This window comes from Chamaea fasciata, unplaced genomic scaffold, assembly GCF_029207755.1.
Source record: "Chamaea fasciata isolate MVZ Bird 193981 ecotype frontalis unplaced genomic scaffold, bChaFas1.0.hap1 SCAF_1, whole genome shotgun sequence".
Lineage (NCBI taxonomy): Eukaryota > Metazoa > Chordata > Aves > Passeriformes > Sylviidae > Chamaea > Chamaea fasciata.
The window spans coordinates 22,100,416-22,126,718 of NW_027094086.1; the positions used below are offsets into that span (position 1 = coordinate 22,100,416).

Sequence of the window (26,303 nt, forward strand, 5' to 3'; positions counted from 1 at the left end):
CATAATATTTAAACATGTTTATAAAAAAATTCTAAAGTAAAAATCATACATTTTTTCTTGACAAACTCATTTTATCTGTCCTCCACAAGTTCTGAGCTCAATCAATCACAGTACTGTACACATCTCTTACTGAAAGTTTCAAGATAAGAGACCATACTAATATGTATGACAAATACAGATTTTAGGTGGTACAGGCACTTCATTTTTAAATTCTGTCAGAAACAAAACACACACAACTTGCTTTGGCGACTTCAAATTTTTATTTTTTTTTTTTTCAGACAGCTTGTCTTTGGACAAGTTAATTTAAAAAAAACTCTCTCAGATGATCTAATGAAGACAGCAATCTAATAACAAACTAGGGAAGATTTAAGTTAAGTGTCTTTCTCCTAGCAGGAAAAATTTCCTGAAGAACAGTGGGAGAAAAGTAGATCGGGGACAGAAGAGTGTTAATCTTCAAGCAATCTTCCCTTTCTGGTATTCCATTAATGTATTACCAGAAAGAATTTGTAGAGGACAGTGCTCAGGGAGTTTGTTTTGAATCCTAGGCCAGCGCTCAGCCTCAAGGATCTTTGCAAGAACTTTTGGAGCAGGGTAACATTTCTGCTCCGGGTGAAAATTTAGGACAGAACCCCAGATACTAGCAATAAACTCTGCTCATATGTTTCTGGAAACATAGAGTGCAGAGCTTTTTTAAACTAGATCCACAGAAGGTCTTTCAGCTGTTACCTGGCAAACAGGTTCCCAAAGGGGCCTTTGTACCTTGTGAGCCTCTCCACAGCAGGTGAAAGGGCCAACAGTCATGTGTTCCTCTCTGAGGTTCCCCCCTACTGCAACTCATGTACCTCTACTTGTCTTCTTATTCATTTCTGGTTTTCTAAACTTCTACTGCTTTTCTACTTTAATTCTTTCTACCTGCCTCTTATTTAATATTCCTCTGCTGCTCTCTCCCCTTTTTATTAGGTGATCCTCTTTCTCCTGTTTTCCTTCCTTTCCATATTTTATTTCTATTTTCCCTAATTTAATCTCTTTCTCTCCTACAGAACATCTTAGCCCATATTGTAAGGTTCCGTGATAAAGTTCTAAAACTGGAAGAGGATGGCTGTGTTGGAAAAAGCACACAACTATGCTTCTAGCACAAGGGCTGCTAAAATAGATCTTGGCTGAGAGTTTACAAACATTTGTGGTATCACTTTTGAGTTCAAGTAATACTGATGTGTTAAGGAAGCCCAACACTCAACAGCACCTGGCACAAAGCCCCAACAAAGACATAAAGAGCTCAGCAACAACTGTGTCAGTCCAGTAATACTCTTCAATCACACACAAAAAGCAGCAATAGAGACATAAGCAATTGAGAAAGTTGTTGGCTATGCAAACAAATGGCAAACATTTGAGAATAACTATGTATGAGGAGCTTCCTAGAGAAGAAGAATTTCAAGTCACAGTATATTTCGCAATTGGTAGAACCAACCAGTGCAGGTAACTAATAACTGGACCATTTCCACAGGATGACACACTTCATTCACAAATAACAAAACAAGCATGATGTTACACTGAGTGTCAAGAATGTATAAAATCCTGTGATCTGCTATTGCAGTCAGATTTGCTGGAAACCTAGGGATAACAGCTGACCATTACAAACAGAAGACAAAATACATAGGCCCTTTCTTTCTTTTCAGAATAATGTCATGTTTAGGGAGGGGTTTTTTTATTTACTTTTAAAAGGGGGAAAAAATCTGGATAGAGACATAGATGTTTGTCCTGCTATATTTCTGATTAGTTAGAAGGATGGTTTTTAGAAGTTTGAAAATGTAAACATAGAAGAAAATTTGGGCCACTGTATTCATGAAATACATAGTAGTTTATAATCCTTTGAAACAGCAGAATGTAAGCTATTAATTTGAAGAAAAAGATTCCCCGAAAAATAGGATAAGTGAAGGAAAGGGAATCTTTGAGTATATTGTTACTTTTTCCTGCAAGAACACTACAATTTAATATAAACATAATCAGAAAAAGAAAATGAAGACGAGTAAATAGGATATTAAAAACAATTGTTCAGACTTTCATTATTTGTAGTAAATTAATCAAAGAAATATTAATCCACAACACCACGGGGATGGAAAGCTATTTTCCTGAAGTATTACTTCTGTGTATAGCCAAAAGCAACTTGTGCTCAGACGGAAAACACAATACCATGGGAAAAAGCCAATTTTTTCCCCTGAGAGTTTAGGTTACACCAGAAAAGCTCATCTGTTCACCCACAAAGATTCTCAGAGACACAGTGGCAGGAGGAGGAGCCCAAATACTTTGCCAGGCCCAACACTTGAGCCATGTAAGGCCACTCTGTACAAGCCTAAAGGAGCAACGCGGCATGCAGTGGCAGGCAGGAACTCAGAACAAGGACTCCCAAGAAGCATTCATCAGCTTTTGTTTTATGTTGGAGAAACTAAGTTGAATGTAAGTAAAAGTGTTTAACAGATGTGCCTTGTTTACTGACAAGTTCCTTACTGACTGCATTGTCCTCATAGTTACTTCATTAAAAAAAAATTTTAAAAGAAAGAAAAATGACAAGAGAAAACTTGAAATTTCAACTTCCCTGTGTAAATACAGTCAAGAATTTTTAGAGGCTTACACACATACATGTTACTGTTAAAGTATGTGGAAGCTAACCCTAATTAAAAGGATGACTTTCAACAAGGCATGATATTAAATTTTACACAACAGTATTCAAACAAAAGGTAGTAGGGCTTACAGAATCAATCAAGCCAAAAGTTCAGACAAAAACATTTCTTAGCCTTGAATGCAGAGCTGCCCTCAATCTAGTTAATGCCAAGCACAACTACAGAAGTATAAAATTTACCAGATGAAGCGTTAAGCCATGAACAAGAGAAGATCAAAATAAATGCATTTATTGTTCATTTACTTCATTTGAAGTACTTAAAATCTGTGCTCCAGATTTCTGTTCTGCAAAGATACTGTTAGCAGAGTTGTTTCACAGTTCATTGAATTGATGGACTGAAACATGTTAAAAAATAGAACAGGTCAGTAGTTTGAAACTCTGCAAACTGTAAGAGCATCTGAAGTGATCAAACAACTGCATTTTCAGATTTCTCCATGGTGTGGATTGTAAACCTGTTACCTTCACAAGTACCGGGACTTGAAAATAGAATGTCACAATACCATTCTTAGGTGACCCACACAGAATGAAAGAAAAGACAGAAGTGACTTTCATGAAAGAAGGAAAACCTAAGCACTTTCAGCAGTTATTCCACGGGTTGCACAAAAATACAGCAGTTCTTTCACAACATTCTATCAACACAGATTTAGCTTCAATAAACAGGAGGAGTGAAAAAGAAGAATGGAAAGGATCAAGAAAAGCAGGGCTGAAAGACTTCCAGTGGTCTAATTCACCACTCTGCTTCAAATCATGATTTTCTGCACCTAAATCATTCTCCTAACACATTCTCCAAGACTGGCAATGCTGGATATTCCAAAATATCAGTTATTCTTGTTATGGGTTTATTCACAACAAATAAAAACAGTTCTAAATTATTCAAGTCGGCATAGAAATCTAATTGAAAAAAACCATTTTCTGAATGACCTTTATGCACTTGAAAATTCTGGTTTCCTCTGTAAACTGGTCAAAATCCTTAATTTATTCCCAAAATCTATGGGTGTTTAGCAAAAAGATGACAGATAACAAGTTTCATTATTTATGTAATCATCACCAACACTTGCATATCTTCAGCAATTTCACAACAGTTAAGTAACATTTATTTACAAAATAATGAGAAACATCTGCAGCCCTTCTAAAGAATTCAATGTATGCCACTGATTAATAAAGCCCTTAATAATCCAGTTTCACCTCTGAATGATCCTGAAGTAATAACATTGAACCATATAAGGAAGCAAAAGTGGATGTTTCAGATGAGGGAAGCATGAAAAAATTATCCTGTATGGGAAAATTAAATGCATCCAGAAACTGGTGCCAAGGAGTGAAGCTGGGTGGCTTAACTTACATCCTGGATTTTAAATATAAGCTATAAATACCCATATACACACAAAAAACATTCTGCCTGTTAGCTACTATAAGTAAAAACCTGGATTTAAAGGATATAGTTGTATGGACACTCACTAGCAGTACTCTGTACAACAATAAATACTTAACCAAAAGCATCACATATTTACCTGAAGTTTGGAAAACCTCATTCAGTAAAGCTTCATTTACCACCACTGAACTGACATTTCCAACAGGATGACACCAGCTCTGATAAATAGTTTGAAGTAGAAGGGTTTGAGCTCTAGTTGCTTGAACTGTCAAATTAGGGAGCTCAAAAATGCACTCTGTTAGTGGGACATGAGCTCGCTTGGTCCTGTTACAGAAAAAAAGAAAAAAAGGAAAATCATTACTTCAGCACATAAAAGTAACAATTTTAAAACTTAGTCACAGAATATTAGAGTACAAGCAGACAGTTTGTAAGATTGGAACTGTGTGCCTATTTCTTTTTCTAAGAGCTAATTCTACTTCGACTGAAATGAAACTTGCTACATGATTTAACTTTATATCTCCCTTCAGAACATGACAGTAAAAAAATCATATATTTTTATCTAATTATCTCTTGGTTTTAAAATATTTAATAAAAGAAATTCCATGTGCTCCCACGAAAATAAGAGGTATTCAAAATTGTGCAGATACTAAGAACACACTAAACATCTGTTCAGAAATTGAATGTTACAGTTTTTTATTTACAAAACTTACACTGCATCACTGAATGACATATGCTAGCTAGCAACCCAAAAAACACAATATTCACACATCAAAATACAAACAAGCTCACATTCTGTATTTTGCTGACAGAGCTCATTAAGTAATTTACTATTTTTCAATGTCTTACCTTTTAAATGCGGAGGAGCAACAGGAGGAGACAGGCATTTGATAGGGCAAAGAAAAGGATATTTGTTTGGGAAACAAATTCCTCTGTGACAATATAATCCACCATCAACAAGAATGCTTTACAAAAACTAGAGCAAAGTCAGCAACTTACTTTTTCTTCCTAATTTACACGCTGTTACCCAAAATAAAGCAACAGATTGATTTGTTACATTCAAGAAAAACTAAAAAGGTTCTTCAGCCCTCTCAGTTTGGAGCCTTCTCCTGTATCATGTTTTTAACACTATCATTTTTGCCCTAATCACCTTCTACTCCATCACTGAAATGTACTTTTTCTGCTATTTAGCATTATTTTCTCTAATGTCCTATATGACAGGAGGGTTGGACCTAGATGATCTTTAAGGTTGTACCAAATTTTAGCCATTCTATGATCCTACAACTCCATGCAATATAATTACTGATGCACGTAATTGCTCATTCTCCTTATGGAGAACTTCCTCCATTAGAAAATTTTAGGGACATGTTCAAATCCCCTTAAAAATAAATAGTAGGTTAATGTTCCACTGGGAATCAGAACCTCAAATGAGGCAAAGCTGCTGAAGCTGCACACAAAATCCATTGGCCCTGAAAAAAAGCATGTTTTACCAAAATGCTCAGGGACTGAAAATGTAAATACATGAAGACATTCAATGACTCTTCAGATCAGCAAAATCAAAACCATCCAAGCAACTCTCAGAAGCAGCCATAATACACCACATCCCCTACCTAGGCCCAAACAAAAATGCTAGCAGCTGTATAACTTAACACATAGGAGCTAGTCCTGGCTGCAGAGACTCTGCAGAATAGAAACAGGCCATTCGTGATGCTCAAATTCTAAAACCTTTAGCAAAAAGTCTGACACAGAAGTCTGGTACTAAGGAGTAGATTTCTTGAACATTCTGCATCTGAATGAGAGATGTGGCCTTCACCAAGACAACTGTGGAAAAAAAAAACCCCCACTTTATCACTTCTTGGACCCAGGCTCACCACGCTCTAGATGAAGCAGCAGACTAAGAAAATATTCTGCTGCTAACACTTTTGGCCCATAAGCTGCAGATGCGACTTACAAAGAGTGGTTTGGAAATATGCATTCTGAACATCTGAAGACATCTCTCAACCACTATGTTGACACAGTGGTACAGCTAAAGATAATGTCATCACTTCGAACATAGAATGCATAGAAGCATTCACCTTAAGTCCCAAACAGAGCTTCTCCCTTAATTCCTTGTCAATACCAGCTAACAGCTGGTAAGTGAAAACCATTTTCTCTGGACCAAGAGGAATTAAGCTCAGTTTTAGATACCTACTGTATAAACAAATATCCGCACCTAGGACTGTGGCCTAGAACCTTCTAAGGTAAATCTAAAGAAAACAGCACTTGCAGACATAACAGAGATCCATTAATTCAAGATCTGAGGATTATAAACTTAATGTCTCTGCAGGTCACTGTTTCTGCCCACTGCTTATAAAGGGACATTACAATACTTCTCAGCTGTGGAAGTCTACACCACAGATCAAAGTGTCAGATAAAGACCATCCACAACAGCCACTGTTCCTCACTAAAAATAAGAATATGAAAATAAAAGAACAACAGATTCTTACAAAAGAAGGTACTCATCAAAGATTCTCAGAAATGGATGTAAATACAGATGAAGGACAAAGAACAAACAAAAACAGATGTTGTAACCTTCTGTAATAGTAATCAGTATTCTTTAGAATGAGGCTTTCCAACCTCATAAAGTTTGGAATCAGGATTACCTGTCTCAAAAATGCTGAGAAGGGGGAGGAAATCAGCAACAAGACTGCCTCTGATTTGCAACTCATTTGAAGCTAATGACACAATTATGTTGCCAGCTTCAAATGCCATTTGCAGAAAAAAAAACATGGAAGAAGGAAAAACATTTCACGCTTATATGGGAGAACTCAGCCTTCTGTCTGGTAGTAGAAATTTCTTACATATGAACATATACCATGCTCCAAAACACCCCCACAAAAAGAGCAGTCTCCTGTTTGAATAAATCTATCTGGTCTGAAGTCTGAATCCACCTATAAGTACAGCCTTTGTGGCTAGAAAAATCAAAACTCATTAGAGGCCTTTGAAGAAGAGATCTTGTATTAAGCCTTGTTTGGTTGGGTTTTTTGGATTTTGTTTCTTTTAATAGGAGTCACAAACACCAAACAGCAAGCTAGAACAAAGAAGTTACGTATGACCTGTTTGGAGGAACTGTGCATCTCCCACCTGCCTCACCTGCTGACAGCCAGGCCCATGCACATCTTTCTGGAGTGCATGACCAGACCCCATTCCAGGCTCACTTCTATCAACTGCAGCACAGCAGGTCACCAAAAGGGTAAGAAATATCTGTAAAAAACTCCTGAAGCTCTTCCTGTTACAGTTTGACGTTTAAACACACAGCAAACCTTTCCTGAAAACGCTTTTCTCACAAAAAGTACAAATCATAGAAAAGAACATATCCAAACACATTTGAATTTAGGTGGCGTAAAAAATCCATGTAAAAAAAGCATTTTCTAAACATCAGAAAATTACCTAAACTGAAAATTAGAACTGCTTTAAGAAGGGATGAAACAAAAACCGAAAGTAATACCAGTATTAAGTCAGGCAAACAGAGACAGATGCTGCCTGGTTTAAAAAAACAAAACAAGACAAAAAAAACCACCACTAAAGAAAAACCCTGACTCAGACACCCAAAAGGAAAAAAAGAGCCTGGAACACATCCTGACCATTTCTACCACACAAGAGCACAAGAGGACACATGATCACTGTACTGTGGATGCAATTACATGAAACAGGTGTCCCATTTCAGCTCCTCAGATACACAAGAAATGATCTGTGCAAGCGTACACATATGCCTGTAGCCACTCAAAGAAAAGCTCTGGGTACTGTGAAAAGCACAGGTGGAGACTACAGCTCTGACACCTTTTCTGATGTTCATCTCAAGTTAGAATTTGAACTCGTTTTCCTAAAACTTCCTAAAGTTTAAATCCAAGCTCAGTAATCTATCAATTTAAGCAAAATAGGTATACATGAGTAAAGAAGTATGAAAAGGAATTCTGTACTTAGGAAAATCCATTCCTGTGAAACAAAATGGCATACATAATAATTTATTTTAAAACTTAAGATTAGACAGACAGCATAACCCATTTCTTTTACACAGAACTGAAGTTGGAAAACTATCTATGCACATTAGGAAAGCTTTTGCAGGCATTACTTGGAACGAAATGTAATGCATAGTGACATCAGATTGTTTCCTGGTATTCCTTTTTTTTTATTTTAGTGCCATGCTTTATCATTTATCTTAGTATGAAAGTGCACTCATATGTTTTTCCTTTCTGATACTTTTTCCTTTTTTAATCCTTTCACACAACATTTTCACTATTTCCCACCCTTATTTCTCCATACTATTTTGCAGGATTAAAACTAAGTATTGCAGAACAAAGTGTTTAAATATTTCAAAAGATGGGTTTCCTAATGTAAAATTGGGAAGGAACAAAGAATGTAGAAAACATTTTTTCAGCAAACTTCAGAATGAACATGACCCTGCTGTAAGTCCATGTAAACACATTTTTATTAACAAATTAATGTGTTTCAGAGGGAATCTGAAGAGCTGTGACAATCACAGCATACAATTTAGCATTGCAAAAAATTTTGCTTTAAAAGTCTGACTATTCAACGAATACATATTACAGCTACTGTACTGACCTATGCTACATTCAAAACTTAGAAGTTTCACATAAAACTGTCCCTTAGGAGTAGTAACAGCATATGATATTTTTTAACAATATGCAAATTCTACACTTACTGTACTTTAACAATCCCATAGGAATAAAGTCCTCTGGACTTCTTCAGGTAAGTTTGGAGGAATGGGAAGTTGAAAATAAATCCTTTTTTATAGATAAAAAGTCAAGGCATGGGAAGCATTGTACGACATGTGCAGCAAATGTTGCTTAAAGGAAATTTTAACTAGACCCAGCTAGTGATGAAAGTACAATTATAATTCAGGATTTATTATAATAGTTTTGAAACACAAATAATGCATTTAAAAGATCTTAAAATGTAAGTTTGCCACCAACCTGCACCTGTTAATATGGAAATACATCTTTAATAAGGTATTGAGCTATATTTAACCAAGTTTTATGACTCAAGAGATATATTCAAGTAATAAGTGAAAATACAAGTACAAATGATTTTTTCAGTAAATGAAATCAGATCTGTGGTTCTACATTGTATCATTAAATTTGCATTAAGCAACTTCATATCAAAACTCTTCACCTTATTAAAAAAGTCACGGCACGTAGTTTGGATCTAAAAACACCACTTAAGCTGCATTTTAGAACAGCAACAACAATAGAAATAATTATTTCTCAAGTCTTTACACTCAAGAGTTAAGATGCAGTTCTGAACATATGTTCATTTAACTGAACAGGTTAAAAAACTACCAATTCAAACACACTTCTCTGGGGGAAAATAAATCCTAACTAGCAGGATAGGCTACTCATTAAAGCTGAACTTGGACAAGTTCCAGAATAAATTTAAGGAAATATGAACAAGCAAGTCTTGCTGTGTAGTGGCATGGAGTGAAAATGAATCTGTCCTAATTAAATGATTTTTAAATACACTTTGGTTGTACCCAGTTTGCTGACAAACTGTAATACAGACTTGCTGAAATATTTGAATAAATCTGGCATACCATTAAAGCAAATAGCTTTCTTTGCTGTTTTTGAACAAAAACATGAATTGGTCCTTATTATACAGCATGCATAGGCACCAATATAACCAATCCCTGTAAGTTCACAGGCCCGTTATGAAATATTTTCAGTTTGTAGACTTTAGGAACAGCAACTCATTCTTGTAAAATCAACACCTCAGAGTGATTGAAAGAATATAGTGGTGAACAGCTGGGTCCAGAGGTTTATACAGAGTCCCCAACTGCAAACCTGGAACCTGCAAAATGTTCGAAAAAATTTGATTTTTGTTATTACTCATATCCTGTACAGTAAAATACGGTTAGTTCATTTTTTCCAAAATAACAAAACCAGTAACCTGCTACTAGAACCTAGCAATTGTGCCTTAGAAAAACCTGAATGTAATTTAAGTGCCCAAATTATTTCAGTTAGCATTTGCACACCTTTCCTCTTCAGCAAGCAGAAGGTGTTTGCTGGTTTTATAAGACATAAGCAAAGGCTTCATCTACATTCCTGCAACAAATCTATATTTCTACTTAATCTGATGCTTCATATCTAATTTTTAAAAATTAAAATTTTAATCGTTTTTCTTAACATTTAAGTAACTATTATTATTGTAAAGGAAACAATGTCTAGCTCCTTACTGACAAATATCAAACCTATGAAGGAAACATGTAGGAAGGGAAATAGAAGTATCCTTGTTTGAAATGCCAAAATGAAGTCACTGCTATACACAAAAAACCCCAAACTAACCACATATACTAACATGATTTTCAGTCTTCAGAGAGCAACATACAATTATTTATGCTAGAGGACCAAGTTAGTTACTATTAAAAAAATCCCAAACAATTAAACTTGCTTTAGAACACTTCATTCCAAAAGCACCTTCAAGACTGATATCTTCAACTTCTGCTCTTCTATAGACTTCACTAAAGGCTGCCCGGAATCTTACATCATCTCTGACATATGGGAATTTTCGGGAGCTGCACCTGCCTTGGCCTCTTATTTGTAGGAAAAACTGTTAATTATATAATTTATTACAAGGGAGAAAACAATTAACTTAAGGGCTCACCGATTTTTTCTTTTTTTCAGTAAATCAAAATATTAACTTGGTATTTCTGAAAATTTTAGATAAGGGATTAGAAGAGAAAAATGCTATCATTTTAAAACAGACTTCTCTATAGATTTTTAAACATCAGTTCTGAAGTGTAACTTGTCAGTGATGAAAACACTTTTGCAAAGTGTTCAGTTCCATCCAAACTTCAAAAGAATCCGCACAGATTTCCTTGAAACAATTGTGAAAACAAAACAATATAGGCAGAGTACAAACTTTAATAAGGCTTAGAAAATGAATAGAGGCTATCCATTCCCAATTCTCAGTACAGTGTGTTTTAACGGAACAATAAAACTCAGCTTTATACAGCACACCAAAAATGAATGCATACTACAAGAACAAAAATCATGAAATTAAAAAAAAAAATCTAAAAGGAAGAAACCTTGAAAACAAAAAATCCCTTTAAAGTAAAGAATGCACAAGTCTGGACATGTTAGAAGCTCTAAACTTGGCTTGTTTTTTAAAATAATTGCATTCATTTTGTCCCATCTGGACATTAAACTTACGATCATTAGATTAAAAACTATGATTGCTACATGCACATAATAATACTGGTTTGTAAAGAAGCAAGAAGTGAGAAACAGTGACCTATACTATGAGACAACATGAGAAGAAAGTGTGCAAGAAAAAACAAACACCTGGAATGTGAAAGTAGGAAAGTTCTAATTTCCCCCAACATGATTCGAGCCCTACTAAGCATCAGATGAGTCTTTTTATTTGCAGATAAAATGTTTCAGAAAGCAGGCAAGAAAGCAGTCTATGATCACTTCTAGCTTGGTCATTTGCCTATGTGCCGCAAAATGCAACAGATCTGAACTAAAAATTTCTTGATACCAACAAGGGATTGGGGGTTTTCAGTCTTATTTCTGGACACATGATAAACTAAGGTGGCTGTTAAAATTGCAATGCAGGAATATCTTAAACCTGCAGCTGCATTAGAGAAACATATTTAGGATGTTTAGATCAAATTCAGCTTACTGACTCATCAGTGGGAGAGATGCTAGGGATCTGAATTGCCAACAAACTTCAAGTGGACGTCAGTGACTAATTGCTTTTTTTTTCTTGTAAAAAACTTTTTCTAAGCACTAGTTCATAGTTGTCCCCAGAAATAATCATCAAAGTAATATGATACACATTTTAATATATAAAAGAATAAAAATTACAATTTCCCTGCTCTGTGGAGATAATAAGCAGACCTCAGTCTTCTTTATGTATTTAAGTTTTTGATGTGTGTAAACCATATATATTAAGCATCCAGTTACATCTTTAAAGAACTGCATCTTCAGAACTCCCCAAGGTGTGGGGTGGAGATCTGAAAAAAAGGGGTAAGAAACTTTCCTCATGGAATGCTCTCAATGTGAATTCAGGACTTTTTAAATTATTTACACTTTAAGCATCCAGTCTTTCTTCTGCGAGAAGGTCTAATTTTATTACTTGGATCTAGGAACCCTCCTGTTGTTGATGGTGGGTTTTAGTGAGAACAAGGGAAGGGATATGACAGCTGCATTATGTTTCACAAGATCCAAATATAAAAACCATGAAAAAAATCAGCATTCATTACAGCAGCCAAAAATCAAAATGTATTACAAACAAAAACAAGCCAGAAGCAAGTCTGGAAAGAAGCAGCTAATCACTGGCTTAATGTAGATAGTGCAAAAGGAATCAATCATGGGAAAAGCAGAGAACTTTTACACCTACATTTTAATTGTGCCTTGTATCTTTCCCTGAGAAAGAGATCCTACATGAAAAAGCAGCAATGCCAAACTAAATTCCAGCCATCATTATCATTGATCTGGTAGATAAATATTAGTTGCGGGTGGGGGACAAGAAGAAATCAGCTGAAACTGGCTGATGCTGAAACTAAACAGCTGCAGATGACCAAAACCACCAGAGGCGACCAGGTAAAAGTTGCCAGTGGCCATAAACCTCCAAACCACAAAGATCTGTTTACTAAAACAAAGCAAGCATTACTCTTCCTTATAACTTTTATAAATCCAGTACTGTTGCTTCAGATACTACAGTGTATCCAGTCTCAGAAGCCACAGGGGTGGTTCAGGGTTTGGGGTACTGGCTTCCCACAGTGCAGCCTGCTTTACTGTCTAGGGAAGTAACCCCATCCTCTCCCTTTCCCTCTCCTCTTTCCCCCTTCACACAATCCCAGAAGCAGCAGAAACAGCCATTAAATCAATCCTCTAAATCTGCCACACAGAACCATTTGGTTGCCATTAGCAGGTAAAACAGGGAGCCAGAAGGGCTCAAACATGCTGGTGCTCAGTGAAGAAAACTGCACTGACAAACCCAGTTCAAAGGTCTTCTTGGGAACTAACACAGTTTCAAATTCCTTGCTAAAGATTTAAGAGCTGAACACAACCCAACTTCAAGTAACACTAACAACTGATCTCAGAAAAAAAAATTGTCCAAAAAGGTAAGTAGATTATGACTTGGGGGCTCCTGTGAATTTCTTCTACTAAAAACTTTTGCATGCTGTTTATTTTCTTTCAAAAATTGGTAAAATATTTTGGTGAGAAAAAAGGGACATATTTAAAATAAGAGAGGAAAGATTGTTTGAAATTCTGGCAATTTTTTTATAGCTAGTCAGAGCAGTAAGAAAGTACATGTCTGCATTAACAAAACAAAATTAGTATTTGAACAATATTATTGCCCTAAATGGAGATGTCACAAACAAAATACAGGAATTTTGGACTAAAAAAGCAAAGCTGTACTTCTGTATCCGAATTCTCAGAAAGGTAGAACACAATGGTTGGGGTCGGAAGAGCAATCCTTTAAATCCAACCACACTGCTAAATAAAAGGACTTAACTCTGTGCCTTACAGTACCTCAATAGCCAATTCCACTATCCTTTAAGAGAGAAGTTACAGCATTAAAAAGAAGTTGCTGGAAACAGGGAAGCATGTTTTGTTTTTCTGATTACCAGAAAAGCCTTTAATATAGCAAAGGATGGATCAAGGGTATCTTCAACAGCAAGGACATGAATGGACAAGGTGTGCTAAGGGTTCACACGTAAACACTGCATAACTGCAGAAAGAGTACAAAGACTTTAAAATTATTATTTTGTGGCCTCATTAAGTATCAACCTCAAAAGAATTTTAAAGGCTATCAAAAGCTACTTAAAGCAAAACATTAAATCTCAGTAAACGCATAATACTTTATACTTCAAAGACTAAAATTATTGTTAAACCCAAATTTACCATCTTTAAGCATTGACTCTGGCATTACTTTACACCATTCAGTCCTCAAAAATAATACAGGCTTTGAAGCAGATTCTATGGCTATAGTTTTCCTGTACTCAGTTTTGCTCTATTCACTGTGTCTCATAATACCTATTTAATTAATTAAAAACTTCACAAGCCTTAGTGAGTCTTCAAAACAATCAAATTTATCACATACACACATAATGAAAATATTGTCAGTATTCACATAAAAAAGATTTTTTTCTTGTATTATAAATACACACAGCCAAATCCAGCACATATGCAAAATCAAAGATACACAAGTATTTCTGGAGCAACAGACTAAGTCAGTGACATTAGCAAAGTCCCATTTCCATTTGTTCATTTAAAGTATGAAAGCCAGATTCTTAATTCTCTCATTCTCCCTGCATATTTCTTCATTATCAAATAAATATTCTAATCATGTTTACCAAATATTTCCTTCTATTCAATTGTTCATTTTGGAATCAGCGATTAAACTCGAAGAAAAAACTAATTAAACATCAGCAAAGAAAATAATCATATTGGCTTTTGTTTAAAAAAAAACACACATGAGAAAAAAAATCTGATCAATAGAAAAATGAATTCACAATTTCTGTACTGGTGTCTGAACTAACATAATCCTTTCCATTTCTTGCATTGATGTCAGAAGTATCTACAACAGGTATAATGATTTCCAAATCCGATAAACAGGTTTTATTCTCACAGTTTACTATTTAAGAGCTTCCTATCCCGCCTGAGCCTGCCTTTACTTGTTCTCTTTTTTGTTGTTTCTTCAAATGGCCCTCTAAAATTCCCATCCAAAACACACAATGCTAAAAAGATAGTTCAGAAACTGGGGGCTGGTGTCCTTTAGACGATTAAAACATAATGAAAAACAATGTTTACCAAACATACAGGCCCAAATGGAGATCCAAACGTTTACATGCATTCAACACTGTACCTCAGTACTCATTCAATGCTGTTCCTCAGTATGTACACCTGACAGGTTACTTTAACTTCCTTTAAAAGGCATTGCAAAAGAAATAGTAATAAAGAGTACAAAACTATAAACAACTAGAGTAGAAGTGATTGGGGAAAATGTTGACAATGCATATTGTTTGTGTGTGAGGAAACAAACACTCGGCTTAGAACCAAAGAGACCCTGATCTATGAGAAGGGACTATTCCTATGAAAAAGCACCTCTGGATGACAGAGAGAACAAGCAGGAGGAGAATACGGCAAACAAATCATTCTGGACACAGGACAGTATTTTTCCCCCACCTAGAGATGAACACAGATGCAGTAAAGATGCTAAGGTATTATGGACAGCTGAATATCCACAGGAGCCTTTATATTTGGATTATTTGAGACAAGATAAATAGTTTGGTTTTAATAAACTGTTTGCAGTCACCATTTATCATGGTTATCAGCTTCAACTGAGAGTCTCATTAATGTGCTTCTAAGAGTAGGTGCGTAATTTAACTATGGTTTCTGGTACCTCACTTCAGCTGAAAGCAGTGCTCACCACTTGAGAGTGAAGCTCCGTAGAGTCAAAAAAAGATATGCTACAGCTTGGCCAGCAACGTGACAATGCTCCATGAGCATAATGATGGTAAACAAAAAAAGATAAACAAATCAGCAATTCTATATAGCTTAATGGACAAGCATATAGCTTACTCAAGAAGTAAAAACACAGCTTTGGTGAAGGTAGATTATTTGGTACACAAGGTGAATAATCCAATATAGTTCCCTGTAGAATTATTATAAGCCCAAATGAATGGAAGGCCACTTTTATTTTCAAGTTATTGCATTTAATGACTACAGATTCTTAAAACAGTGCTTTGAATCTCATCAACTCCTATGGCATTACCTTAAAAAGAAGATGCAAAGAAAAAGGTGAAAAGTAAGAAAGCAGCTGCCACACTAAAGTACAGTTCTTCATAATTCTGTGTAATAACCAACATTTGATTAGGGCTGGCTGGCAGAATGACACCAAAATCAGTCTCAGGGTGCAAGTTTCAAGCATCCCTGTTTGCCAGCTATGAAGGCTACGTGTTGCCTCCAGCAATGTCTGCTGCGCGTACTGTTCACCTGTTGGCTTGCTCTCTGCCAGCCTCAGGCCAGGGCAGCAGGCACTTTCTCAAACAATGCCGAAGGGACCGAGCATGTCAGAAGCTGTCCTCAGTCTGAAGCCTCAATATATGTCTTTCTTAAATCTAACTTTATTTTTCCTACCTTTTGGGAGTGGAAAGGAAAGCTACCAGTAGATGTGTGTATATGAACTGAGACACAAGAAAACACTCGGGGTCACAGATGGGTTTCTAGCAATGTGTTATTTAGCAGCAGAGATGCCAGCACAGAGACTGTATTTCTCTTCATAATTCACAGATTCACTTAGAGGCAGAAAAAAAAAAAAAGGCACCAAACTGCAGATGAAATTTTGGAGAAACAAAGGGCAAACTTTGTGCAAAGAACTGCCACCAGTGCACCTTTCTAGCCAGATTCTACACCGTTAAAGCCTCATAGTAGAGAATATCACTGAAAATCCTATAAGGTCCTTTGATACAGATAGTGTTACCACTAACAGAAACAGATTTTCCAAATACACCCAGTGCAAAAGAAATATATATCAGGGATCCCATTTTCCTTTAGGATCTATGCTATATAAGAGCATTTCAGCTTTAAGATTGGGTTTTTAATACCTTTCACCAGTCTCTAATCAAAATGCAGCTTCAACTCTGAAAATCCTTCACATTTTGAAATACCATTTGCTTGTTTCTAGTACAAATGCCAGCAAGTCCTGATGGCAACACTTACAAAAATCAGGATTAACTATTCACCATGTGCAATCACTTTCCCTGGACAGATAATAGTTAATAAGCTTAATTTACTTTCACTGAAGAGACCTGACAATTAATTAGTCTAAATAACTACACTGGAAATACTCCCCATGACTACCCTTTAGCGTCAACTCTGCTGAATTTCCTCCTCATGGACAATACTCAACAATACAACTGCTTCCAATTTACATTGATTATAAGTGCATTCTCAACAGATTTGCTGAATGCTGCCTGCCACATCTGCTGAGAAACAGTAACATTTGATCTGGACTTGATTTTTAAAAAAATTAAACTTGAGGTTTGCAACTGAAGTTAATTTGTTGTTACACTAATCAAGCTGCAAGTCATGTACTCAGAATGCAAAACCCCTCCTATTCCAAGTGCTTTTCTTGGTAACCAACAACAGCTCCTTCCAGAACAGTGCAGTTGAAAATATTCTTGTTGAAACTTAAAATGTTCATATCACTGCAGATCAGAAATGTTCCACAAAAGTTCTTTAAGCATCTTCATCCTTATACACAAGCATGACCCCCTTGAACTTTTATAAAACAAGACATGTTAAATCAATGAAAAGTGCTTCTGCTAAAGGTGTTATATCACCTTACATTACTGTTCACAATATGCTATACTATATTGACATATCTACTCCTCAAGCACTAAGATGCACAGTAAATCAAACTTCTGAAAGTGTCAGTCACTGCTCACCTCATGTCCTACGAAAACCAGCTACCAATAAATTAATTTTTAAAAATGTGATTTAGTATTATGTTCTTTGATGTATTTTCTAGGCAACAGCAGAGAAGGGGACAATGCTGAAGCAATCTAGCACCCTCCCGTGCTGTTCTAACTGTTGCTGTGTGAAGCAGTACTACTCAACCACTTCTGCAGAACCCAGGAGAATGACTGTTGTGTTCTGCCTTTGCACAGCCCCAACCACTGGCATATCTCAATAGCTCAGACAGGTTTTAACATGTGCCAGATCTAACTGGAACAATGCTGAGGTGGCTGAAACTCCCCTGTCCCGTACACTGAATGCATCTGTTCAGGCATTCAATCCCAGATCTTTTCTGTTTTGAAGAATACTCCAAATTTTCATCTGGCAGCTAAATTCAATTACTGACATAACTAATAGTCACAACTGAATGCTACAAAATTAGTTGCATGTGTTTTCAACCTGTTTTTGCTTCTGACCCAAGAAATGAGTGTGCCCCTCAACCGCCCATGTGAAATGCAATCCACACCCAATCTAAATTGACATTGCTCTTGATCTACTGTGACTAGCCAATAAAACAGGCTGCCAAAATCAAGACCTAAGTGTCAATTTGTGGGAAAATTTCCTAGATTTATGATCTAATGCTCACAGTTTGTGGATAGTTGGCTCTGTGTTACCTGCCAGTAGGATCTGCTTGACTCTTACTAGCACAACTACATTGAATGCCATGACAGCTAAATCTCACGACTCTCAAGCTCACAAATCTACTATGATTTCTAGTCCTAAGCAGATTAGTCCACTGGACATGTCCTGCAAAGATGTTTTAATCAAAAAAGAAGCAAAAACAGATAGTTCACCAGATCCCCCATTATACACTTTTAATCCTCTCTTTGGTGAGCAGCAAATCCTAAAATCTCCTGCTCTATCACAGTACCTTGTTGCTAAAGGCCATGTCAGCAGAGCCTAATTTCCTTGCTAAATAACTTCTGACCGTGTAAGAAGCCAGATTTTAATCTACCACTCTGCTTGCAGATCAACATGAATTGCTCTCACCCTTGTCAATTCATGGGGATACCATTAAATGTACATGGTATTTACGAGATGACCCCTGAAGCAGACATGAGCAGGAGCACACCCTGGCTAGAACCTTACTCAATTGTGTAATAGGTTTAAGAATTAATTCTATAAATAAGAATGCAACTGTATGGCATACCAGGTACATAGCTTTGATTAAGAGAGTGATGTTTGCCTTGTAAGGGAAGAAATGATGGAAGAAAATAGAAGTAAAGCTATATAAAAACACAAATACCTTTACAATAACAAACGTTTGAGTAAAAACTATACAGTAGTAGAGGGAGTTAGAGTCCTTGGGTTTTCTAATGTTAATATTAAATCTAGAAAATAAAAAAGAAACTAAATTGTGTTTACGAAGCAACCGTTTCACAACCACACCATGACAAAATCAAAATAAAATTGAGGAAGTCAGGTAAGAAAACAAAATGCTGATGTTCAGGACGGTGGCAAAGTATAGTTCTCAAAATCTTTGCATAATAGTTAGCCAAAAGGCAGTTATAACTTTATGTGCCAATCCACTCTAAACATAGCAGGTTCTAAGGACACAGTAAATGTTTACCATTACAGTTAAATTTGTGTTGAAACTTCAAGCACAGCTATGCTATATTAATGTTCTTCAGAGTTCATAAGAAGAGCCTACAGAAAATAAATGTATTCATTCCATGCGAAGAGCACTGCATCTAAATTTCCTAAGTGATCTTTCAGAACTGTAAGTGCACATATTAATAAAATAACTATGTCAGGTCCGTAATTCACAGCTTTCACCACTGAAACAAGTGACAGACCTCTGGACACTTGAGGTGCCCAGCATCATATGACACATGTGACTGCCTTTAACAGCAAAGCAAATTTTAAACTTTTGTCAGCTTTTGTCAATAATGATTAGCACTTCAATAAAAACACAGAAGAAAATGAAACTACAGTGACAACACAAAGCAAATCTCCTGTTACAAAAAAATCCTTCTTCATCAGCAAGATGAATCTTGATGGAGATTAGCACACTGCATGTATTTAAGGTGAAATTTATTTCTTAAGACAGTCTGCAGAGAACAACTCAAAAGAAAGAATCTTTGCAGAAATAGTATCTATTAAGCATCTCCAAGACTGTGTTTTTTGTTTACTAATAATTATTGAGATCTTATTGCAAGTTTCTATTCAAGATTTTTGTTCTGACAAAGTAAAAAAACAGGAACAATCAATTAAATGCTCTGTACTCTCTAATAATTCAAGTGCAGACCACTTCTAATATCTAGAAGTCCTAGATAATAATTTACCCAGCAAGTTCTCAACCTCTCTATAAAAGGTTAATTCACACACTCAAACTTAACATGACTAGCTATTAGTCAACTCTGCACTGGTGCTTCCTTGAAAGCAGTAAGTGAAAAATTTCCTACAGACCTGATAAAGAAAAAAAAAGCACAAGTCTGGAACACTTGTTCAGAGAAGACAGGTTTAAAAAAGCAGTAAAATAACACATATAACTAGACTGATATTTAACTCAAAATATAGAGAAGACACTGCACTATCAATCAGATACAAGAAAAACAAAAGGAAGGCTATTACAAATCCGTATTCTATACTGTTAATTTAGCATTCTTCAGAAGTACAATGAAGTGGAATCTTAGAAGTGATAGAAGGTTATAACACTGAAGTGTCTCACACCAGATTACCTCATCTGTTACCACAGACATTGAAGCCAAAAGAATAAAAGAAAATCAGCTAATTCCTCTCAAGATTTCTGTTTGGCAATAAACATTCTTGTCATTCACCCTAGGCTTTTAGCCATATTCTGCTAATTCTCAGTTGGTTTTAGACATCCTCCTGAAAGCTCTGAAAGCTGCTTTACAATCTGGCATGCAACACTACATAAAGCAGTTGTAAAATATTGACATTAACATTGTATTTTGCATCTTGTTATGCTTGACAAAAAACAAAAGACCAGATGGTTTGTACTTTCCAATAAAAACAGATTAGCTACGCAATTTAAAAGATGTCCAAGTGTTAGTTAACCAGTGGGTTTGAGTACATTTCTTTTATACAAAGAAAGTGTACTAACTGAAATTAAACGAGACAAGAATCTAATAGGTAAACAGCACTTTACGGCCATTTATGGTTATCTACTGGAATTTGCTAGGCTGACGTTGCTGAAATTTTATCTGTTAAAACATTCTGCCAATGTTTTTCAGCAAGTTTTAAAAAATTAATATTACTACAGTATTTTATACACTGTATGTAACAGTAATTTTGAGATTTTTGTACTGCAACTCGAAAAGAAACCTATTCTGCTGATTTATGTCAGAAATAAAGTTGAGATTTTCACTGCTAACTCAAAACATACTACCTAAGGGATTCCATAACAGTTCATAAAATGTCTTTGTTTTTAAAAGGTATGGTCTGTGGTATGTATTTTCTACAAAGAAATGGAAGAACACATGTAGCATCAGATGTGTGCACTTTAAGAAACTCTGGAATGTGAAATCCACAAATCCAAATAAAGCAGGTGGTATAATTTGGGAGGGAGGACTGAATTTAAGTTTAATGACATTACCAGGTTATCCTACCAGACTAATTCTCACTCACTGCATGACTTCAATGAAGCTCTCAGTCCTCATGCTGATTTCGATTTAGTTGAAGTGCTATTTGATGCATTTCATCTGGAGTTTTATTCACTTCAAACTACACTTCATTTAACCAGGCTGCTGCTGTACTCATTTGTTTTTCTACTTTATTACTCACAAATTGGTGTTGCTTAGTTTAGATAAATTGTTGGACTAAGTTCATTTTATAAAGTTTTTTATTTCATTAATAAATAAATGAGTCATAGAAAGAGATCATATCACAGGAAAAAAATGAGAAAACCATCAAAACACACTACACCACAGAACTACAGTAAGTGTTGGTCTAACAATATCTTCTAAGAAATGCCAATAGACAGTTTGCTGTTTTAAGGCAGGATCATTCCCAAAACTACAGCTCTTTCCAGCTGGGTATGCATGGTCATACAACGCATTTTTAAAAGAGAGAGACAAAGAATGTGAGAGAGGCAGATTGCACGAGAGAATCCAAGAATGCACCAGAGAGAGAGAATGTAAGGGCAAGACCAGGAACATGAGACAGAGTGAGGGCAAGTGTCAAAAAGTGCACAAGGAAAAGCACAAGAAACCAAGCGTGAGCGAGCAAGAGATGGAGCACAGCAAGCACAAGCACACTTACGAGAAAGCAGCAGCACTTGAATACCATGAACTTGTCAGATGATAGATTTATTTAAAAATTCATCCCTAAAGTATTTTTGTTTTGATTTTGCACAGTTAAACATAGGGTTTACAATATAGTAAAGAAATTTAAGTTTTCCATTCAACATTGATTTATTCACGCAGTTTGCTAACCAGGATTACTAACCAGAGCTTAGTGTTAGATGTCAGATAACGTAAGGAAAGGCTATCAGCTCTAAAGTCCTGAAGTACTCTGATTAGTGGTGATTATAGGGTATCCTGGAAACACTTTTTCTAGCAAAATGGTACAACACAACAGCAACTAATTTGAAGCCATTAATACTTTTGTAAACTATTGATAGAAAATATGACAAAGTCAGTTAGGCTGCTACCACCTGGTGGTGTGCTGATAATGCTAAAACCTATTTACATTTAACATGGTATCGCAGCTTGTGAAAGAAAAAATTAGTATATTCTTTACATGACGCTAAGAACAATCATAGAAGTAGCCTTTTTTTGTACAGTCCATTAAAATGTATCTTACAAATTAGGTATTCAACACCATGTTTGAAGCCAAAGTATTTAACCATTAACAAACTTTTTCATTATCCTGTCATTTTATGTAATTTTTTTTTGCATGGATTTAGTCATAAAATAGTATAACAGACAGCTACTGCTCAAAATAAGGGATAAAGAAAACTAATACCTTGTCCAAAAGATTTCCAAAATTGATTTTCCTGAAAATAGTTTTTATAAATGCAACCTAGCAATATAAACTATTACACACTTATCATCACAAGAACTGAGCTGTAGAGATAAATTTAAATACTGAATTTCCATTATATTTAAGGCTAAAAAAAAATTATATAGCACATTTCATAATAAAGTACAGAATTGTTTCCAGAAGAAAAGTATTTGTTTTTAACATCTGAACTAGTACAAACATTTTAAATATCTCATTACAATGTTGAAAAACTTCCAACTGTAATGAGAAACAAATAAAAGTGTAATAAAAACACTTTGGGTTCGGGATGCTTGGGGGTTTTATCCCCCAATTTCTTGCTTTTTTTTGGTTGAGTTTAAAACAGAAAAAGCTGACCTATTCAGTTAAAACATTAAGCTTGTTATCAGTATGTAACTTCAGCTTTCGTATCAGCTCAAGAAAGAGTGGCAACTGGTTCCAGAAACCTCCAAGGTCTAGAAAAAAGCCATTTACCACAGGGCTTCTGTAACACAGAATGTGCAGAGTTGGAAGGGACCCACAAGGATCATGGATCTCAAGTGACCGGCCCATACAAGGATTGAACCTGTGACCTTGGTGTCATTAGCAGCACACTCAGTTCCCTCAGCCAAACAAGGGTCTACAATGTACACTGACTGCCATCCTTACAAAGAAACCTATGAACGATAACAGATGTAACAGCAGAATATGATAGAGGAGACAGAGAAGTTCAGGAATATACAGAAAGCTTGGCATTTTTAAATCCCTCATTAAAAATGCAAAAGTAATTATGCACATGATTTAAAAACACCATACAGGCTTAATGCTCACCAATACTTGGGGAACTTGATCAGCTTCCCATAAACAGCAGTACTGAATGAGGGGATAACTGGAACAGGGATGCAGTATAATCCTTTACTGTCCAAAGAAGTCAATGCTGCTTGAAAACCAAATATCTGGAACAAATTCAGTTGGTATATTATCACATGATTAGATTACTTTCAAGATATTTTACAACATATGTATTTATAAGTATACTTAGCAAATATTAAATAATTTGTGCATTACTTTTGGATAAATCCTTTTCCCCAAACATAAATATAGTTACAAATATCTAACTCAAATAATGCCCTAGAAATGTAAAAATATTTTCTTCACTCAAAAAGTCTAAACTATGCTCTGCTGAATTTAAAAGAATGCTGAATTACAATTTTTCAATTCAAATACTTTATATCTTTTAAACTTGCAGATTATATACTGCCTTTCATACTAAGTAAAATCACTTTGAGTAATTATAGCAACACTGGTATAAGAGCATGGTATTTAAGGAAATTAGAAGCTTCCCTTCAAAGCTTTTTTACTTAATAATGCCTGGCTAAAGAAAGATTCATCACAAGAATTCTTTATGATTTTCCTCCATTCAATATGGCAAACAAACTGCTGAAGTTGTTTTTTAACATGCTGTACCACTATTCATAAGAACAGAACAATCCAGTCACTATTAAAGTTAGCAAATAAACCCTTTAAAATCCAAAGCTGATTTCCAAATTTTGCTACTAAAACATTTTCTGAAGATAAAAAAAAAACCCTCTCAAACTGAAAAGCATACAGATGACTTGCACTACGGCAATTCCAATCACTTTAAATGTGGCAGGGGGTAAACATGTCACCCAGAAAATTCAAAGCTTGCCATGCAATTTTGAAACACAGCTTCTTGCATGCAGATAATTAAGATTTAAATAATTAAATTCTTACTAAAATAGAATATCATGGAAGTGAATAGATAACTGAGAAACTGACTAAAATTAAGAGTAGTAGTATTAATTATTTATACTTTAGTAGCATCCAAAAGATTTTGAACTTTCTAAGCACATCCTAAAAGGCTGGAAAGGCCTGCTTTAAAACTCCTCCTTAGAGCAGATGGCAACTGAACCATCTCAAAATAGTTTTCCCTATCTTAAGCTTCCCCCAGCCTCACAGTAAGAGCTCCTCTCACATAATGCATCTTTACCTGAGAACATTCAGAGATCTGTCCTCTTAAAATGACAAACAATTAAATTGTTTGTTAACAGTTTTTGATTGCATATCCAATGTGATGGTTTTGCTCCATTAATACTACTAGTAGTGACAGTTTTTCATAGGAGCATTATCTCAGATGAGGAAAAAGATTTCTTTCTGAATAATTTTAACTCAGTCTTGTCACAAGGACCTTGGGGCTTCAGTTTGCAGTTTCCTCATATGAAGTGCTCAGTGTATATATAACAAAACACTTGCTTCAAGTCAGAAGCAGCAATCCCAAATAACAACGTTCTGTGAGAAGTGTTTATTCTATGGCCTTTCAAATTAGCTGAAAACATTCTTACAGGAAACCTGCTAACACTTAGGATTAACTAAACATATATGATCCTTTTCCCAGCACACATCTCAAGCCCTCTTTTACCTTCAGGTAGCATTGTGAGTAACAGTAATGAAGCAGGTTGTCGGATGGCTGGCCAAGGCTGCTGACCACATGCACCAGTTGCTCAGCATACATCGGCACCGAGTGCTCCAGGTTCACCTTATCCACCAAAATTCGGATGGAAGGTAAAGGCCGCAGGGGCTGGAAATTTGCAGTGTTTAACAGTCCACTTAAGTTCTAGGGCAGGGAGGAAAAATATTATATAATAATTATACTGCAAATGTATTATTTATCATATGTTTCTTACCTAATCACGTAAGAAAATCTACATGAAATAAACTATTTCTAGATACCATGGCATTATTATTATACTATAAATCTTCAAATCTTTCCAAAGTATTTTCTTTGAAGTTTAAATAACCGACTTTTTATCTGGAACTGTCTTGCAGGTGTCCAGGTGGTGGTGGTGCAGGGGCAGTCCCTGCGAGGGGACACCATGGGCTGTCAGGGGCCAGGTTCAGCCTGCTTCAGCCAGTGCTGCAACAGCTCCACCACAGGGCACAGCTGAGCTCCTCAGACAAGCTGCGGGCACCTCTGTGCAAAGAGATTCAAAAATGGGAAAAAATGCCACACAGGCTGCAAAGACTCAGAGAAGAAGTGAGAAACAGCAACATGAAAAGAAAGGTCTGAGAAAGAGGGGGAGGTACCAGAGGCACCTCCAGGCACCAGAGCAGAGATTCTCTTGCAGCCCATGAAAGAGACAACACAAAAGCAGACATCCACACTGAAGCCCATGGAGGTCCCCGTGCTGGAGCAGGTGGATATGCCCTGAAGGGCACTGCAGCCTTGAGGAGAACCCATGCTGGAGCAGATTTTCCCTCAAGGACTGCAGCCTGCCAGAAGGACTTGCACTGAGGCAGAACAGTGGGAGAATGAGGGAATGGCAAAGATCAGCTGTTACAGACTAACCCCCATCTTCCATTCTCCAACCCCCTCTGTTTAGGGGTGAGAGGTAGAATAGTCAGGGAACAAAGGAGTGAAACTGAGTCTGAGGGAAAAAGCAGGTCAGGAGATAGATGTTGTTTGGGTTCTTAGCAATAAGTGCAATTAAATGCCTCAAGTCAAGTTTGTTTTGCTCCTACTGATAATTGGTAAGTGATCTCCCCCCTGACCCGTCCATTCTCTCCCCCACTGCTCTGCTAAAGATGGGGAGTGGGAACAGCTGGGTAAGCATCTGGCAGCTGGCTGAGGTCAACCCAGTACAAGAATATGCAAAGTCAAAATATTTTGTTCTGTAAAATCTTTGTTTACCTTTTTATCACTCCAAAACACTATCACCATAACAATCTCATGCTGATCTAGCCTTTACACTGTAATCTTTTACGTAGACAC

At 36.1% G+C, this 26,303-nt stretch overlaps 1 protein-coding gene across 4 annotated transcripts in view; it reads right to left on the reverse strand.

Annotated features, from left to right (window-relative positions):
* Positions 1-26,303, reverse strand: part of VPS13B (vacuolar protein sorting 13 homolog B) — a 430,899-nt gene that overhangs the window by 330,238 nt on the left and 74,358 nt on the right. For all 4 annotated transcript variants that reach the window (XM_066178010.1, XM_066178000.1, XM_066177992.1 and 1 more), the window contains 3 exons: positions 24,954-25,148; positions 23,345-23,469; positions 4,186-4,370 (listed from right to left, as the gene is read on the reverse strand). In XM_066178010.1, the coding sequence (XP_066034107.1) occupies positions 4,186-4,370; positions 23,345-23,469; positions 24,954-25,148 (505 nt within the window). The remainder of the gene's footprint in view (positions 1-4,185; positions 4,371-23,344; positions 23,470-24,953; positions 25,149-26,303) is intronic.